This window comes from Morus notabilis, unplaced genomic scaffold, assembly GCF_000414095.1.
Source record: "Morus notabilis unplaced genomic scaffold, ASM41409v2 Scaffold342, whole genome shotgun sequence".
Lineage (NCBI taxonomy): Eukaryota > Viridiplantae > Streptophyta > Magnoliopsida > Rosales > Moraceae > Morus > Morus notabilis.
The window spans coordinates 235495-252677 of NW_010366042.1; the positions used below are offsets into that span (position 1 = coordinate 235495).

At 34.2% G+C, this 17183-nt stretch overlaps 2 protein-coding genes across 2 annotated transcripts; one reads left to right on the forward strand and one right to left on the reverse strand.

The window, feature by feature from the left end:
- Nucleotides 1-1110, forward strand: LOC21407102 (transcription factor TCP11). The gene has a single exon (XM_010109205.2). The coding sequence runs from the start codon at nucleotides 160-162 to the stop codon at nucleotides 955-957; it is 798 nt and encodes a 265-aa protein (XP_010107507.2). The 5' UTR covers nucleotides 1-159; the 3' UTR covers nucleotides 958-1110.
- Nucleotides 1111-9983: 8873 nt separating this feature from the next.
- Nucleotides 9984-14122, reverse strand: LOC21407103. The gene is made up of 11 exons (XM_010109206.2): nucleotides 13920-14122; nucleotides 12565-12908; nucleotides 12314-12465; nucleotides 11876-11949; nucleotides 11628-11682; nucleotides 11418-11492; nucleotides 11240-11313; nucleotides 11089-11137; nucleotides 10898-10982; nucleotides 10383-10448; nucleotides 9984-10238 (listed from the first exon to the last, which is right to left on the reverse strand). Exons 2-11 carry the CDS (start codon nucleotides 12872-12874, stop codon nucleotides 10177-10179), a joined length of 1002 nt encoding a protein of 333 aa, XP_010107508.1. The 5' UTR covers nucleotides 12875-12908; nucleotides 13920-14122; the 3' UTR covers nucleotides 9984-10176.
- Between the last annotated feature and the right edge of the window lie 3061 nt (nucleotides 14123-17183).

Consider the following 17183-nt stretch of genomic DNA (forward strand, 5'->3'; position numbering starts at 1 on the left):
CGTAACAGCAAGATATTCGTTCAGAATGTAAATAGACCCACAGTCCGCCCAGCTGAGACCCACTTCGGACAAAATACGCAGGGGGACCCACTTCGGACAAACTGCGCAGGTGGACCCACGTATAAAGAGTCAGGCCCCATTGCTCTCTCCGTTTATAAAATGGCCTCAGCTTTTGTGGGGTCACTAAAATCCACAACGGCCACTCCTCTCTCTCTCTCTCTCCTCTCTCTCGGACTAAAAACCCTAACAAATCGAAACCTCCGATCACAGACCAGACCGGCTTATTCGTCTGTCGAAACCCTAACTAAGCATATGGCCTCCGAGATCGCTCTCCACCACAAGTTCTCCGCCTCTGCCTCCTCCTCCGACGGAAACTCCTCCGACGCCGTGGTGCCGTCCCACGCCGTCGCCATTACCGAGGCGAGGACGACGCAGCAGCAGCAACAGGAGCAGCTCGCTGTCGCCGACCCTCGGAAGGTATCGTCGTCAGCAAGGGACCGCCACACGAAGGTCAACGGCCGGGGGCGGCGCGTGAGGATGCCGGCGATGTGCGCCGCCCGGATCTTCCAGCTCACGCGCGAGCTCGGCCACCGCTCCGACGGCGAGACGATCGAGTGGCTTCTCCGCCACGCCGAGGCTTCCATCGTCGCCGCCACCGGGTCCGGCACTCTCCCCGCAGGTCCGGTCTCCACGTCCTCCGCAGCCGTCACCGCCTCGTCTTCGCCGTCGATCTCCTGCCGCGCTCAGCCGGTCTCCGCCGTGGCCGGTGGCCAGGGTTTGTTCGCGGCTATGACAGCGGCTCCAGCTCAGCCGCCGCCGCCGAACTGTCGGCTTGATCTTTGCCAGCCGGTGACGCTGGAGTACCACCGGAACATGTCGTTCACGACGTTGCTGTTGCAGTCCTCGACAACGGAGGCGGAGCAGAGGCAGCAGGAGGAAGCTCTCAGAGAACATTAAAAGAAGGAGAAGAAGAAATCCGTAGGTTTAATAAATTAACACAGGAAAATGAAAATGAATGTTTAGTTTAGAGTTTAGATTAGATTTGGTATGTTTTATTGTTAGTTTTGTTGTGAAAATTAAGAAAATGTAAAATTAAGAGGAAAATTTTAGAGGGAGAGAATTTTATTAATTTTGTAAATGTGTTTCTTAGAGTTCTTATTTGTTGTTATTATTTGCACAGTAAAATTTTGATATAAATAGTAATTTTGATTAATTTGTATAGTAATTTTAGTTGAGATTGATAGTTAGTATTTATAACACTCTCTCGTATGTCCATAATTTATGATGTCTCATTAAAAATTTTATTAAAAAAATTCAGTGAAATAGAAATTATAGCAAAAGAAAAAAGAGTATTATTTATCTATACGTGTTTATATGTTGGTTCGTTAAAAACTTTATCAAAAAAACTCAGTGAGATAAAATCACAATAAGAGAAAAAGAGTATAGCCACGTAAACTCCTCTTAAAGTTAACATGTATAGTTATTCTTTATAAATCTCGTAGATGACGCATCCTGATAATGTAAATGTGCTTTCTGAATGTTGTAGTGGGAAGTGTTTTTGCGAAAAGATATACTATATTGTCACTTGATCGAATATGTTAGATGTTAATATCTTTATTCTTTTTAAGCTCTTGGGAGAATGAGAAAAACTTCGAAGGTTTGTGTTTTGATCTGTCACTCTTAATGTATCATTCTTTTATTTGAGCGATGTATGCAGCATTGTCTTCGAACAATACTGTTGGATTTTTATTGATCGGTATCTCATAAGTTACTTAGAAGTGTTGAGTCGTGGACTTCAACTATACACATTCTCGATTTGCTTCATGGAGTGCAATAACTTCTGCATGATTTGAAGAAGTGGTAACGAGTGTCGGCTTTTGTGAGTGCCAATAGATAGTAATTTCTCCACATGTGAACATATATCCAGTTTGAGATTGGGTTTTATGTGAATCTAACAAGTAAACTGCATCTGCATAGCCTATCATCTCTTATTTTGATCTTTTAGGATAAGGCAATCCCAAATCAACTGTTCTTTGAAGGTAACATAATACATGTTTACTTCCGTTCTAATGTCTCCGTATAGAAGATTAGCTAAATAGTGTTAATAGATTAGTTAAAAAAGCTATATCTAGATGAGTACAATTAACAAGATATATAAGAGCTCCAATTTCACTCAAATATTGTACTTCGGCACCAATGACTTATTCATTTCCATCTCAATGACGAAATGGATCATTTTCCTCATCAAGTGGTTGCACCATCATCGAGAAACTCAATAATGCACATTTTTTCATATAAAATGGTCTAAGATCTTTTCTGTATTAATTGTTTAATAGATGAAATATTCCATAAGGCAAATGTTCGATCTGCAGATCGAGGCAAAGCAAAACTTTATTCTTCGAGATCCTTCATATTGAACTCTTTCTTTATATATGCAACAATTTTTTTGAAAACTTTAAGAGTCACAATAATGTTTAAGGGGACGTTTGGAAGGGGGATTCGTATCATGATTCGAATCATGGTTCGTTGTTCGCTATAGTATTTTCTCTCATAAAAAATACACGTAAAACGAGAATAGTTCTGAATTATTGTTCTAAATCCATGAACCAAACGTCTCCTAAGTTATTAATATTATATACAACAATGATAGCTAGCAAATCCAGATTTTGATCGTCTCATGAAAAATCATGGACAAATAGCATTGTATAGGAAACCTTCCTTTGAGAGATATACGCTAAGATGATTATGTCTTATACGTCTGGATTGCTTTAATCCATACAAAAGTCTTTGTAGTTTAGTTGAATACATTTCCCAAGATATTAAATTAAATGCTCCAGGCATCTTAAATCCTTCATGTATTTTATATAAATGTCACTTTCTAGTGATCCTTATAAATATGTGATTACCACATTTATTAGACACGTATCAAGTCCTTCAAATACAATCAGGCTAATCACATAGTAAGATAATTGCATGCTCCATAAGATGATATGTCTCTTCATAAAAATCTATTTATATCTCACAAGTTTCACAACTTCAGGCGTGATGATAATAGATCCAAACACTTTACGCTTATTAAGAAAATTTCATTTAGCCTGTATAGCGTCTTTCTATTTTGGCCAATTATTTCTATGTTGATACTTTTCGACGGAATTTGGTTCAAGATCCTTGCTTTCTTTCATTATATCGAGCGTTATTTCAAATGTAAATACATTGTCGATAACAATCTTATCATGGTTCCATTCTTTACACGTACTGGCATAATTTATTGAGATCTCAACATTTTCAATATTTCAGATACATGGACCACTTCAAAGGTCTTTACGTCAGTTATTGGTTCTCACAATATGACCTCTTTAGGAGCGTCAATCTCTTCAAGAGTGCTAATTTGTGTAACTTTTTTTTTTCTCTTCCGTGGATTTTTATCTTTTTTGGAACCAATTAGTCTACCACGCTGCAAGCGTGCCTTAGACTCATTCACTGCTATATTTTTCTAATTTTTCCCACATCAACATGAGCTGGAACATTAGCAGCTGATATGTGTGTATGTGATTTAATCACTTTCTTTATATCAGTAAATGCATCTAGTAATTGATTCGTTGAAGTATTTCTAACTTACATTGATTAGTGCGGTAAACAAAGATGCATTTCACAAAATTTCATTTTGTTTTTCTAGCCCTTTTGTTTCTCCTCCTTGTGCTAGGAATACTGTTTTATATTTAAATCAACAATCATTGCTGTAAAAATACAATCCGTTAGGGATTCAAGAAATTTAATTAAGCAAAGGATTTCAAAACCTAACATAAATTTCTAGTTTTCTTTGAGTATCCATCTTAGTGGGCTGTGGTTGAGCAATTAGAACATTTACTGCGCAACTAAAAGCCATTAGATGTAACATATTTTGTTTTTGACCAAATGTCAATTGTAATGTGGAGTACTTATTATAAACATCTGGTTTGATGTGAATTAATACAATAGTATGTAAAATTGCATGATAGGAAACTTTGTAAAACATTATTAATGATCTAGCAATTTATTGAAGGCTCTTAATCAATGATTTAACCGAACCATTTTGTGAGAGCAACATATTGTTTAATAATAATTTCAATGGAGATAACAATTACTAAAGGCTTGAGATGTAAATTCACCAACATTATTAAGTCTAACTTTCTTGATTGTATATAATCAAAAATTGTGCTTGTAATCTAATTAACTGAGCAAGAAATCTCGCAAATGCCAATTGCGAGTTGATAATAGACCAATATGGGATACCTTATACTATATGCATATATCAATACCATAAAGTATCTAAATGGTCTGCACGGTGGATGTATGAGTCAGTTATAGCACCTTGAATATTTTCACTTTAAATATGTTTAAAAAATGTAGGTGATTCTGTCTCAATTTTAGCTTGTGAAAGACTTATGATCAATTTACCCAAAGAACAAGCTTCACATAAAATTTTATTAATTTGAAAGATTTTATAGCCTTTCAATGAATGTCCATGTGGATTTTCAATTATTCTTCACATGATTATTGAACCGGGATGATCGAAATGATCGTGTCATAAAATTAACGTCTGGGGATTTTTTTTTTAATTATCATACGTGATTCAATCAAATTTATATATGCGTAATGAAATTCTGAAGAAAACATTTGTAGTTTTGTATTGTGCACTTCTTAGTAGTAAGATACATATATTTCATGTTACTTTCAATCAGGCCTATATGACCTTATATTTAAGAATAATGTGCGTTGTACCACTATCTCGTATATAAATATTCTCAACATTAATAAAATTTGAGAATCCAAGATTAATCCACAGAAAAATTAATTTATGATTATAATATCACAAATAAGTATACAACTGGATTTAAAAAGAAATGAAAACATATGCTATAATACTATTCATAAGTACGGTACTATTCATAGGTACTATTCACACGTACGTATTGTTCATATGTATAGTACTATAATCAGGTACTATTCATCAATTTCTTATATATCATGTTTTCACACAAAGAAATAGCAATATTATAACATTTCATGAAATTATTCAAAAGGTCATAACACAACATTCGTGAAAATCAAGTACAATATCAATACGGTCGAGTGCATTTATGTATATATATATATATATATATATCTAAATATTATCAATAATACTTTCAACAAGATCATCACTAAGTTTGTGATGTCAAGATGAATTAAGTAATTGATAGGGTCGTGGTGTTCATTAAAATTGACTTCCTTTTCTTTCCCGTTTAGAGATGCCTTACAAATTTTACAAAGCTATTATGGAGCTCGACAAATTCAATGCCAGTTATTTTTTAGTATCGCATTTATAACAAGAACCTTCAGGATTCCGAGAAGAACTTTCATTAACATTTTCTTGTTTATCATGATGTTTCTTTTGGATCATATCATTCCTTGAAGGGTTTTAATAACCACTATCTACCGTGTTCTTGACTGCGGCCACGACCACGATTATATTTTCTCATCCTAAAATTTTTTAGAAAATGGAACATTTGCTTATGGAAATGCCGTTGAACCAGTAGGACGAAACTGATGATTTTTAATCAACAATTTATTATTTTTCTCTGCCACAAGAAGGGCTTATATTAGCTCAGAAAATTTCTTATAACCGTGCAAACGGTATTGTTGTTGCAAGGTAATGTGAGATGCATGAAAAGTGGAGTAGGTTTTCTCTAGCAGTTCACCATCTGTGATATTTACTCTACAAAATTTCAGTTGCGAAATAATTCTAAACATGGTAGAGTTGTAGTCATTGACTTTCTTAAAATCCCGGAAACTTAAATTGTTCTACTTATCGTGAGTGGCGAAAAGTATGACTTCTTTTTGGTGGTCTTATCTCTCCTTCGAACATTTTCAAAGGATAAGTGGATCTTTAACTGTGAGATATTCGCATTTCGCATTTCAAGCCTTCATTAAGATGTTTACGAAAGAAAATCATTGCTTTCACCTTTTCTTGTGGTGACTTGTTATTATTTTCTTTAATGGTATTGGTTAGACCCATTGACTCTATATGCATTTCTACATCTATGGTCCAAGACATATAATTCTGTCATGTGATGTCGAGTGCAACAAACTCAAGTTTGGTAAGATTCGATATGGTGATAATTATAACATAAACTGTTGGAAAAAATGGCATCGAGTGCGCAGTGAAATTTTAAAAAAAATTAAATTAATGCGAAAACCAACCAAGAACATGTTCATAATGCTCTATAACATAAATACTAAATATCCAAATCATACCTTTAGAGATTTAGGACTGACAAATCAAAGCGTTCCAAATAGCAACCGGAAAAGCCTCAACCAACTGGTATTCTTTGCTATTCTCATTTCCACGATCGGAGTGCGGGTGGACACACATCGTTCAATCTCCTCTTAGTATTCTTAAACTCCTTCCAACCACACAAGAGAGCCAAAGGAAAAATCGTTCTTGAGAATTAAATAATTTTTTCTCTCAGGAATTTGTTGCCTATAGCCCCAAAAAGTCTCTCAAGTGATCTAATGAATAATGTGACTTACTGGACTATTTATAGTGTTTAGGAAGTCATATATCCATAACAATTAGGTTTCTCAAAGTTTATCTCACTTACAGAGTCAGTTTCGCCACGTTAGCATGCGCTACGCATTACAACCGATGACAGAGAAGTTATAACACACCGGTCGACATGTCCTGCATGACCCGATCGACCTGTCCAGTCGACCTGTCTAAACATGAGAAAATTGTTTTGCTAGTTTTTCAACAAGGAAAACTTGCACAGAGCCTCAGTTTTAATTCAAGCAACCCAATAAGAAAGTTGTCTGATCAAAATAGTCATATAATAGTCTTCCCATATTAAATAACTCTCAAAATAATAATTCAATCAATTTATCTAGAATTAATTTAACAATTAATCCACCCGATAAATTACTCATGAATTAAACAACCCGAAACATTAATTCAACCAATTTATCTAGAATTAATTCATCAATTAATTCACCTGATAAATTACTCATGAATTAATTAACCGATAACATTAATTTTGAACCTCTTTTACGGAAATAACACAAGTTACCAATATGTAGGAAATACGTCGTATCGTTATAGGAAATTATATGAGCTAGCAAAGAGACCCGATGGACATATATAAATCAAGCTCCTATAATCACAACGCTACTTGTAAACCAACAAGTCCGTCTCATGATTATAAAACTCTCGCGCTACTCCACTAAAAGCTTAGAGCTGTACTCTCGATTTATATAGCATATTTACAAAGCTCTGAATAGCTTTCATCCATGACTCAATTTATTAGTGTATCATCCCTGTAGGATATCCATAATCGATTTAAAGTCATGTTCCATTTTACCTTATCGGTTATATTTATCTTATGTTCCATTATCACTCCATTAGAAAACCATTATTTATACCATTACAAATAGTAAACCATTAGATAACACAAAGTAGTCTAATGGTCGAGTGCTCGTATTTTTCAATCCATAGATAATGCATAGGAGGATATCATTGACTCTTTATAGGAGTTATGGATTCCACTATCTATGAATAACGAATCTATGTATACACAAGTCATACGCCTAATGTACCGGTAAGCGTACATTTACATAATGTTAGGATGTCTCCCTTTGGTACACCAAAGGATACAAGTCAAGCATACAGGTTCGTCATCCATCTCAAGATTAAGATGCATATAATTCGTCAATAGTGAATTGTTTTATACAAACAAAATGATTAATTAAAATAATTCAACTTTAGTCCGACCCAATATATATTTCACCACTAGAAACTATATCAATGTCTCTACCCATAGAGTCCTACCTTCGACGACTAAGACAAGCCGTCTCCGTTAGGAAGTAGACAACATAACAATCTTAATATGAATAAAGCGCCCAACTTTATTCTCTCGATTATGGATCATATGATTTAGACTATCATCTTTAGATTCCTGTCTTCTGCATGTTCTTCTCATTACATGCATGACCTAAAGATTTAGAATGTCAGTCTCAGACTTTCAGTTTGCTTATCATACATTCAACTAATATGAACATAAAGATGACAATACATGGATATATAAAATATATAAATCTTTATTAATAGTCAAAATGTCTCAAAGAACATTGTTATATTTATTCCTAAGGGCATAAACGCTAACAGAACCTCGATATAATAAGAATCACAGTATTATTATTACAATAGAAAGTACAATTAAAATTACATTTTAATCATAATAGCAATAAATAAAAGGAGAAATATTCTAAGTATGAGTGTTGTAAGGAAAAACTGAAAATCGTGTGGAGAATGATCTCCAATAAAAAGAGCAAAAATATAGAAAATGACTACTAAAATAACAAACATTATCATCATATTCGTCATATCGTGAAGATTATATTAAGAATAGTGAAGAGAAGATGAGAAGTGAAAGATAAAAATATTAAAGGTGAAGATAAGATGAGAAGTGAATTGTATGGGTTAAGAAATCCACATTTTATAGAGTAAAAATTAGCCGTTTATAGCCGTTAATAGTGGTGTAAAAATAATTTATATTACTGCTAGAAGTGGAATAAAAATTAAAATTGTATACCTCAAATGATATAGAAGATGAGCATAGTAATATGCACGCAGAAAGTACAATGAAAAATTACAACCTGCAGGCGGCATAACCGTCCATTTTTGAGAATACAAACACGTCAAACTACTCGGTAAACCTTTCAAATGGTGTATAACGATACAATTATAAAAATTATAATACACTGGTAGCATAGCCTTACTTTGTATGAATATAAAGTAATAGAGTACATTTACATACATTTCACTTGAATTAATAAGGGTAGAAACTTGTAGTAGGACTAGGGCTAGGACTTACTTTTTTTTTTAACTTTAAGGTAGATATTTGTAATTGGATCAGAGCCTCCTTTCTTTAAATTAATGAATATAGTCAATCGCAGTAGGAATAGAATGTTTGTGTTGTTTACGTGTTATGAAAACTAAGAAGAAAATTTTAAAGAGAGAAACTATAGAGAGAGAGAATTTCATTAATCTTGTGAAGGTGTATAAAATAAAGAGCCCTAGAGCTCTATTTATAGGAAAATTTTTGGCACTATTTACGGTTACTATTTGCACAGTAAGATTCTGATATAAATAATAATTTTGACTGACTTACATAGTAACTTTGACTGAGGTGGACAGCTACTTAACAAGCTTTTGTTTTATGAGTGTTATTTTTCTTTTTTTTTTCCCTTTTTTTTTATGTGAATGATTAATTTAGAATGTAAAAATTACTTGAGAAAATGAAATTAGAAATGGTAATGACTATGAGCTTTATTGTTCTGCTCAGCTAACATTTTTGAGAAAGAAAAATCAATTGGACCCGCCATTGTTGATGTGGCTTAACCAATGATTCATACCCATGGTTCGCATTTGGAAGATCTGAAAAATTCTGCCTTTTATCAATTTAGTGAGAAAAAAGAAATCCTAAAAAAGAATAATAATTAAGAAAAAGAGTAAGCTGGATTTTGTTCAAATTAAGGTACTCTTAAAAGCTAATCCAATCCAGCATGTTATGTGCGCAAAAGTTAACCTTTTTGTTCATCTTTTTTCTAACACATTTATCTCCAAAGATCCTACCTTGGTATGTTTTAATTAACATAATATGTACTTTTTAATTATCAAAATACGTATCTATAGGTACTTTCTGAGAAGAATATACGGTGGAAGACTTTGTGCTTGCATGAATCTCATTATCAAATTCTGATTCACTTCCACCTTTTAGAATCAAATATCTACTATCTAGTGAAGAAAACAGCAAAAGTGAAGCTCAAGAGAAAAGGGAAATTGATCTATTGCTCTTGTATCTTTGTTTGGTTAATGAAAGTCCAATTATCAAAAAAAAAAAAAAAAAAAAAAAAAAAAAAAAAAAAGGGGGGAAGTGATGAGTTTGTTTCTTTTTATTTCCCAAAAGTGTGTAAATGGAACATCATTTTGTAATTACTTTAATAAAAATATATATGTGTATATCCAACATTAGCATGCCATTTTGAAGATAATACAAAGAAAATTCAAGAAGGGGGAAATATGGGGAAAAAAAGAATGCTAATAAGTTTTTACAAAGGGATAATGCAGACTTGAAACTCATTCAATGCAGGCCAGAATTTCTAATGCTTATTGCCAAAAATCCACCATTTTCTCCTCTTTCTACACTCGCCTGATGATGTATCTGAAATGAAAGATCAAAAGAAGCCATTCTTGAGAGTAATAACTTTGGCATCATATATTTTTCAAAACTTGAAGTTTTACCAGTCATAAAATATAGAAGCATAGGAGGAAAAAAAAAAAGAAAAAAAAAGAGAGGAACCATTACCTCCTCCTTGAACCTGAGGATAAATTGAGTTGTAATGCACCTCTGCCCAAAAGCTCAAACAAATTACTGCACAAAGTTATTGAATGTCAGTAAATAATACTTGAAATAACATAGAAAATAGAGATTTAATCATAAAACATTTGGCAACCGAGTAATATCCAAGATAGTAAATACATGTGGAAAATGTTATGACATGTAGATATTGATCTTACGAGATTATTACTTAAAAAATTAGAGTATCTAATGCTAATTAGCTTTGTTGCACACAGTTTATGCTAAATGTTCCCCATGGATTAGACAGAAAGTTAAGAAAAACAAAATATGAGAGACAACTTGAGTAGTAGCTAATAAAATTAGGTGACTGAAAAATTTGCCAAGGATAAAAGAAATGAATATCTGAAAAGGCAAATAAAATTGCAGATTAAGTTCATGAACTGCCCTCTGCCCAACAGTTGAAAAAAATTGAACAAAAATGTTTAAACTCACAACATCAACTAAGAGGTCTAAAATGTTACCTTGTTTTGGCTTCTGGAATTTGGGAAGAATCTCTATACAAGAGGTGTCTTTGAAGGAAGTCATGACAATAATTTTAACACCATACTGCAACAATATAATCACGGGTATTAGTCGTAAATTTAGATCCTTAACAATAAGGATTTAAGCGGAAACAAACCAAAAGATTCATTAGAGGAAAAAGATTTTGTACCACATCAGCAGCTGCTTGCAATGTGACATGATCACCCCATTCGCCGCTCCTGGTATGTATAACAGAGATTGATAAATAACTAAGTACTAAAATGGCAATCTAGACCTCAAAATCGTTTTAAAAAAATGGAAAATGAAAGGTGGGTTAATACCTGGACATCTTCTCCAAATAGTCATCATATCCCATAGGAACATAACCCTCATAGATCTCTGGATGAGACTTGAGCTGGGCACAATAAACCATAAAAGACGGGGAAAATGAGAACCCATGGAAATCCATTGAAAGTTATTTCAACAAATTAACAGCTTTTTTTGTAGGACTCATTGAACCTGATTCACGATTTGACGTCGCACATTCTTGTGATTCTCAGGCGTGTCATACAATTGATCCGCGAGAGCACGAAACTGAAGGAAAATATATGTTTTATGAGTTGGCAAGTGCTATGGTCAATGCCAAAGGGATAAAACTGAAACAGAAAGAAAGAAGCCAAAGAAGGATTCAGTTAGCAAAAGAAAAAGACAAAGGCTAAAAGAGCTAACCTGACAGTTTCCATCCCCTTGAACCTTGTGTTCAATAAAGCCAAGCGATTCCAATCTATTGAAAAGGAAAGGAATTGTTTCACAACTCAAACTAAGCATAAAACTAATGGCTATGCTTATAGACTATCAATTTATTTATTGGAATAAAACAATAAACGCTACTTCCATCCAATACGCAATATCATTTTACAATTTATCATTGATGATGCTTAAAACTTTACCCCGGAAAAGGACAAAGTAGATTCTACCTGTCGAGCAGTCGTTGATGGTCTGAAGTCGCTTCATCAATTGAAGGAATTTCCCCATTAATCCTAGGAATATGCTGCAGAAAAGAAATACAAATTTTAACACAAAGTCCACAAAAGAAGATAAAATACAAACATGGCTAGTGACTTGATGTGTTGACAACTCAACTCATGAAATTACTAATCCAACATGACTTTTTGGACAGTAAAATTGGGAAAGAAAAATTTCATGGGAATCCAGTTTTGAGTTAGAAAATAGGTTAACAATGATAATTCCTTAGTAGATGTTCAGAACAGAAACATAATGAATCATTTGAATGGTGCTAAAAATGGTGACAAGTGTCGAAGAATCTGTATGAATGAACCTCAGAACGTATTCTAAATGGTCATAACAAACCGGGCTTTATAAAATATAGTGAACTTCATATAAGGTAAACTTACAGGACACGGGACCATCTGATCAAATTTCCAGTAGACTCCATCATCTTGTTCATATTCATCAGTTAACTCAAGAGAGTGCAAATACTCATCTTGATCACCGGGGCTAGAACATGAACTAGAAGGCACCGCACTTTCTCCATGCCCATAATCCCCTGCACAATGATAAGATATACCATCACAAACTCAGGATTACTATCATCGATGAACCGGTTAGGACAAATTGTATGAAAAAACTTGAATTGCAACTTTACCGGAAGGATAATTCCTCTGTGGACTCTGCCAAGCGTGCACGAGAGTGGGCGCTTGTAACTGCTCCCCTCCTCCATGCGAGTATCCAGAGGATTCCGCGACATCAAGACGCGAAAATTCTTCTTGAAGAGTATGCGCAATGATCTCATCATTCTCAACATTGTTATGCTCTATATCATAATGAGCCCCATAAGACTGTCTGCGGTAGATGTCATCACCGTAATATCCATAATTTAGGACCGGATCATCATCAATGTTAAATAGACCAAGACCCCACCGAACAAAATCGGATTCATGCTCATAAATAGGCATCTCTTCTACGGTTTTTATTTATAACAGAAACCAGCTGCCCAAAAAAGTTTTCAATTGTTACAAAGAAACCCTCGTGGCTCAATCTCATAATTAGCATTAAACAGCTATCAAGAAAGCAGTAAAAGAACAACATATAAATTCATATCACTTGGCAAAATCTCACCAAATACTAAAGGAGTTTAAACTCATATAACAGGAAGTTGATTCACCATAATTAGCTTTCAGTTGCACTTTGAATCACCAAAACACCCTTCAATTTAATCTCCTTTTTCTTATTATTGTCTATTCATATTATCACCGTAATATCCATAATTTAGGACCGGATCATCATCAATGTTAAATAGACCAAGACCCCACCGAACACAATCGGATTCATGCTCATAAATAGCCATCTCTTCTAAGGTTTTTATTTATAACAGAAACCAGCTGCCCAAAAAAGTTTTCAATTGTTACAAAGAAACCCTCGTGGCTCAATCCCATAATTAGCATCAAACAGCTATCAAGAAAGCAGTAAAAGAACAACATATAAATTCATATCACTTGGCAAAATCTCACCAAATACTAAAGGAGTTTAAACTCATATAACAGGAAGGTGACTCACCATAATTAGCTTTCAGTTGCACTTTGAATCACCAAAACACCCTTCAATTTAATCTCCTTTTTCTCATTATTGTATATTCATATATTAAAAAAATGGTCAAATCCCAAGTTTTCCAATTAAATAAGAAGCAAACCTACCACCAGAACAACAAACAAAACTGCATAAGATAGATAAGAAAATCAAGTCTTTCACTTTCTCCACTATTTAAGCAAATTATAAAAACAAGAAGATAAATCGAAAAGCCTGATTTTGAAAGCAATAAGCAACATCTAATCTCGCATGAAAAAACTCTCATAAATCCATTAAAACCTGATGAGAAAGAAGAAAAAACAAGAATAGCCCAACAAAAAGTAGGGAATAAGTCAACAAAATTTTGATTACCCAGTACAATAATTTGCAGAAGAATCACGCAGAAAAAGTAAAAGCATCGGATTAACAACTCACCCAATCAGGTCAGTAAGTCTCAGAGGCAAAACATTCCAAAGTGGCTCTCAAGCTTTGGTTGAAAGTTTTTGGTGAGAAACATAATCAAAGGTACAGTATATGCAATATGTACTATGTATATATGTGTATGTATATATGCATATATAGTTGCTAACAAATGCAGTGGAAGACGATGAAGCATTGAAAAGAAAGAAAAGAAAATGAAGGGGAAAATGGGAAGAGGCGCACTTTCAGTACTCTTTATATACAGTTGCTAGGATAAAGATCGAGCAACTCTTCAAAAGAGGCCTCTCGTACGGATTCATTGAATGGTTTGGATTTCTTTGAGTCGACGTAAGTCGGCCGTGATGGTAAGCTCCAATTCCTTGAAAATTATTTATTTTTATTTATTTTTTTGCTAAGGTTGAAAATTCGTTTTTTTTTTTTTTTCCTCCCTTTTTCACTCTTTTCTGGAAACTTATATGCGGCAGAAATTCAATACTGTGTGTCACAAAAAAAAATTAAGAACTTGGGTAGTAAAAATATTAAATGTAAATTTTTATTAGAAAAAATATTATAATAATAAAATTTAAGTCGTGGTTTGAGTTGTAAAAAAAATAAAATTTTAATATTTTAAATTTAATTATCTTTATTAGTATTCTAATTTTATTTATATTTATTTCATCTTAAGAAATCTCCATATATTTTATGTTGTTTATCAGATTATGTCATTTTGAGTTTATTACTATTTATTTCATATTAAGAAATTTTTAAATTTGATAGTTTAGTAATTTACCCGATTAATTTGAGGAAAAAAAAGTTATCCGGTTATGTTATTTTAACTTTTTATATTTATTTTATATTAAGAAATCTCTAGAGATTATAGTTTAAGTAACTTACAAATTGATTTTCTTTAAGAATCGAAAAAATACCATTGTAGTTTGTATTTACATGTAGCTCGTTTCTGAACCCTAGTGCTCATAATTAATAAATTTTCTATAAGAATTTACAGCGTCCACACATTTCTGAATCAAGTTAAATTTTGTTGCTATCTTTTCTTTGTTGCTATATTTTTCTTTATTCTTTAAATTTTAATCTATTAACTATTAAAAGAGCTAAGCGCTCTTTCTCCCATAGATGTAGTCCCTCTCATTTTCTTTCTTTTTTCTTTTCTGTTATCCTATTCACTTTTTTATCTTTTTTTTTAAATTTTTTAAATTTTTTGTTTTCCTTTTTTCAATTGTGTGAATTCTCATTTTCTTTCTTTTTTCTTTTCTGTTTTTCTATTCACTTTTTTATCTTTTTTTGTAATTTTTTGTTTTTCTTTTTTCAATTTTGTGAATGTTTTCTTAGAGTTTAATTTTTCGTCTTCTAAGCGGGATCAAACTTACAAAATTAAGCGGGATCAAACTTACAAAATTATTCCCTACACGTGCATAGTGCCTTAACCGGTAGTTTGTGAAGAGGGAAGTGAGCCCAACATTTTTTTTAATAGATTATTGATGATATTGTGCGTTTTTAAATGTTGTAACATAATGTCAGAGTTCGTTAGATTCAGAGAGTATGACATGTCGGGGATGCACACATGTAAGTATTTGACTCGTTGGTAGCAGTTCCAACGTGCCCAAAGTACTTAACGAGACTTCAAGGTTGATAATGACAGTAGGACCTCCGACGGAGAGGTGGGGTCGATTAGGCCCAAATTAGGTCGAAGAAAACGTGTTCTAAGGTCCTCTTTGTTGTCGAACGTATGAAATGCACCTACAAAACAAGTTAGAGAACTCACAAAATATATAAATATGGAACTTCACAGGTGAAAAATGGTGGGAGGAGTGATCAAATAGTTGATGGAGGAGTGACTTGAGAGGTGGATAAGGCTTTTATGGAGAAGTGCTCGAGAGGCAATTTTCAAAATGCTTTGAAGGCTTTAAGTATGAAGCTTTGTTGGTGGATAAGGCGCTGATGGAGAGTGAAAGTATGGCTGGTGAGGTGGATAAGGCTCTGGCGAGGGGATGTAATGAAGATGAGGACGTCATTTGGAGCACTTACTCTGACAGTGAGTAAGTGTGACTACAGGATTGAAGGCTTGAATATTTATGAAAAAGTGTAGAGAAACTTAAAAAGACTCTCAAATGATGGCTTAAGAGGATCAAAGAAAGTTCTTGGAGAGTTTCTAAGGCTAACAATACTTAGAAAGTGGGCATCCCCCAAGAATTTAAAGAAGCTTCAAGTCTTTGTAGCAAAAGACATGAAGAAGACACACAAAAGGAAGAGAGAGAAAATTAACACTCAAAGTGAGAGAATTTCGTGGTGAAAGAGAGAGAACTTTTGAACTGAAGTGGTGTGTTAATGTCCTAGAATGAAGAGGGAGAAAGGGTATTTATAGGGAAAAATGGAAGTGCTTGACAACTTGCTCCGTACTGATGGAGGCCTGCACACGCCATCCCGGTAGAGCAAGGTTGTCAGAGGCCTTTCGGAGGTTGAAAAGGAGATTTGTCGAAAATGGAATAGAGACTTCTGGGAATTCATGCTAGAAGAAAATCGACGGTGCTCTAATAGAGTATTGCACAAGCAATTCTGTTTGGAGGAAAGAGATCATATGACTTTCTAGAATTGACCAAGAGACTCACTAGAAATGGAAGGGGAGGTTCTGGAGATTTTATCATGGATGAAATTGACGGCGCATTGTCGGAGCATTTCTATTTGGAGGGAGTATGTTAGCTAGCTTTTTGAATTTGACAAAGCGACTCATAAAAAATGAGATGAAGGACTTTTGGAAGCTTGTTTCAGAGGAAATTGGCGGCGCTCTGACGGAGCATTGCACACGCCATTCCGTTTGGAGTAAAATCTCAACTACCTTGTCAGAGGAGACAAAATGACACCTTAGAAATGGAAATACTTAGAGGCCAAGTTCCAGGTTTTGAGCTGACACGAAATGACTTCAGGCCTGAAATCTCCAAACGTGTTAAGACTTTCCTCTTTAGAGGTTTGATCATGTGTCATACCTTCGTTGGAGATTGTTTGTACGAGAATAACCAAGCAGTCATTTGTACTTGCTCAGATGCCAGAGTGCTCTGACACCAGGTTACTCTGAATGCGCGCAAGTGCTCTGAATGGACAACCTGATACGGAGAAGTGCTAGGAAAGCATGCCTGACATGGAACGCGCTCCGTTAGGCACATCTGGTCGCGAGAAAAGCCTCTAAATGAGTCGAAACTAATGGATTTCTCAAGCCTTTGAGTTGGAGAAATTTTCCAAGGCATGAGACTTGACTTTATGGGCCGG

Bases quoted from the DNA above. Each gene is read 5' to 3' on its own strand.
- LOC21407103 (XM_010109206.2), bottom strand. From the start codon at position 12,874: ATGCCTATTTATGAGCATGAATCCGATTTTGTTCGGTGGGGTCTTGGT. The intron at 12,466-12,564 runs GTAAAGTTGCAA...ATCATTGTGCAG, and splicing joins ACAGAGGAATTATCCTTCCG to GGGATTATGGGCATGGAGAA. The intron at 11,683-11,875 runs GTAGAATCTACT...CCTTTTCAATAG, and splicing joins CATCAACGACTGCTCGACAG to ATTGGAATCGCTTGGCTTTA.
- LOC21407102 (XM_010109205.2), top strand. From the start codon at position 160: ATGGCCTCAGCTTTTGTGGGGTCACTAAAATCCACAACGGCCACTCCT.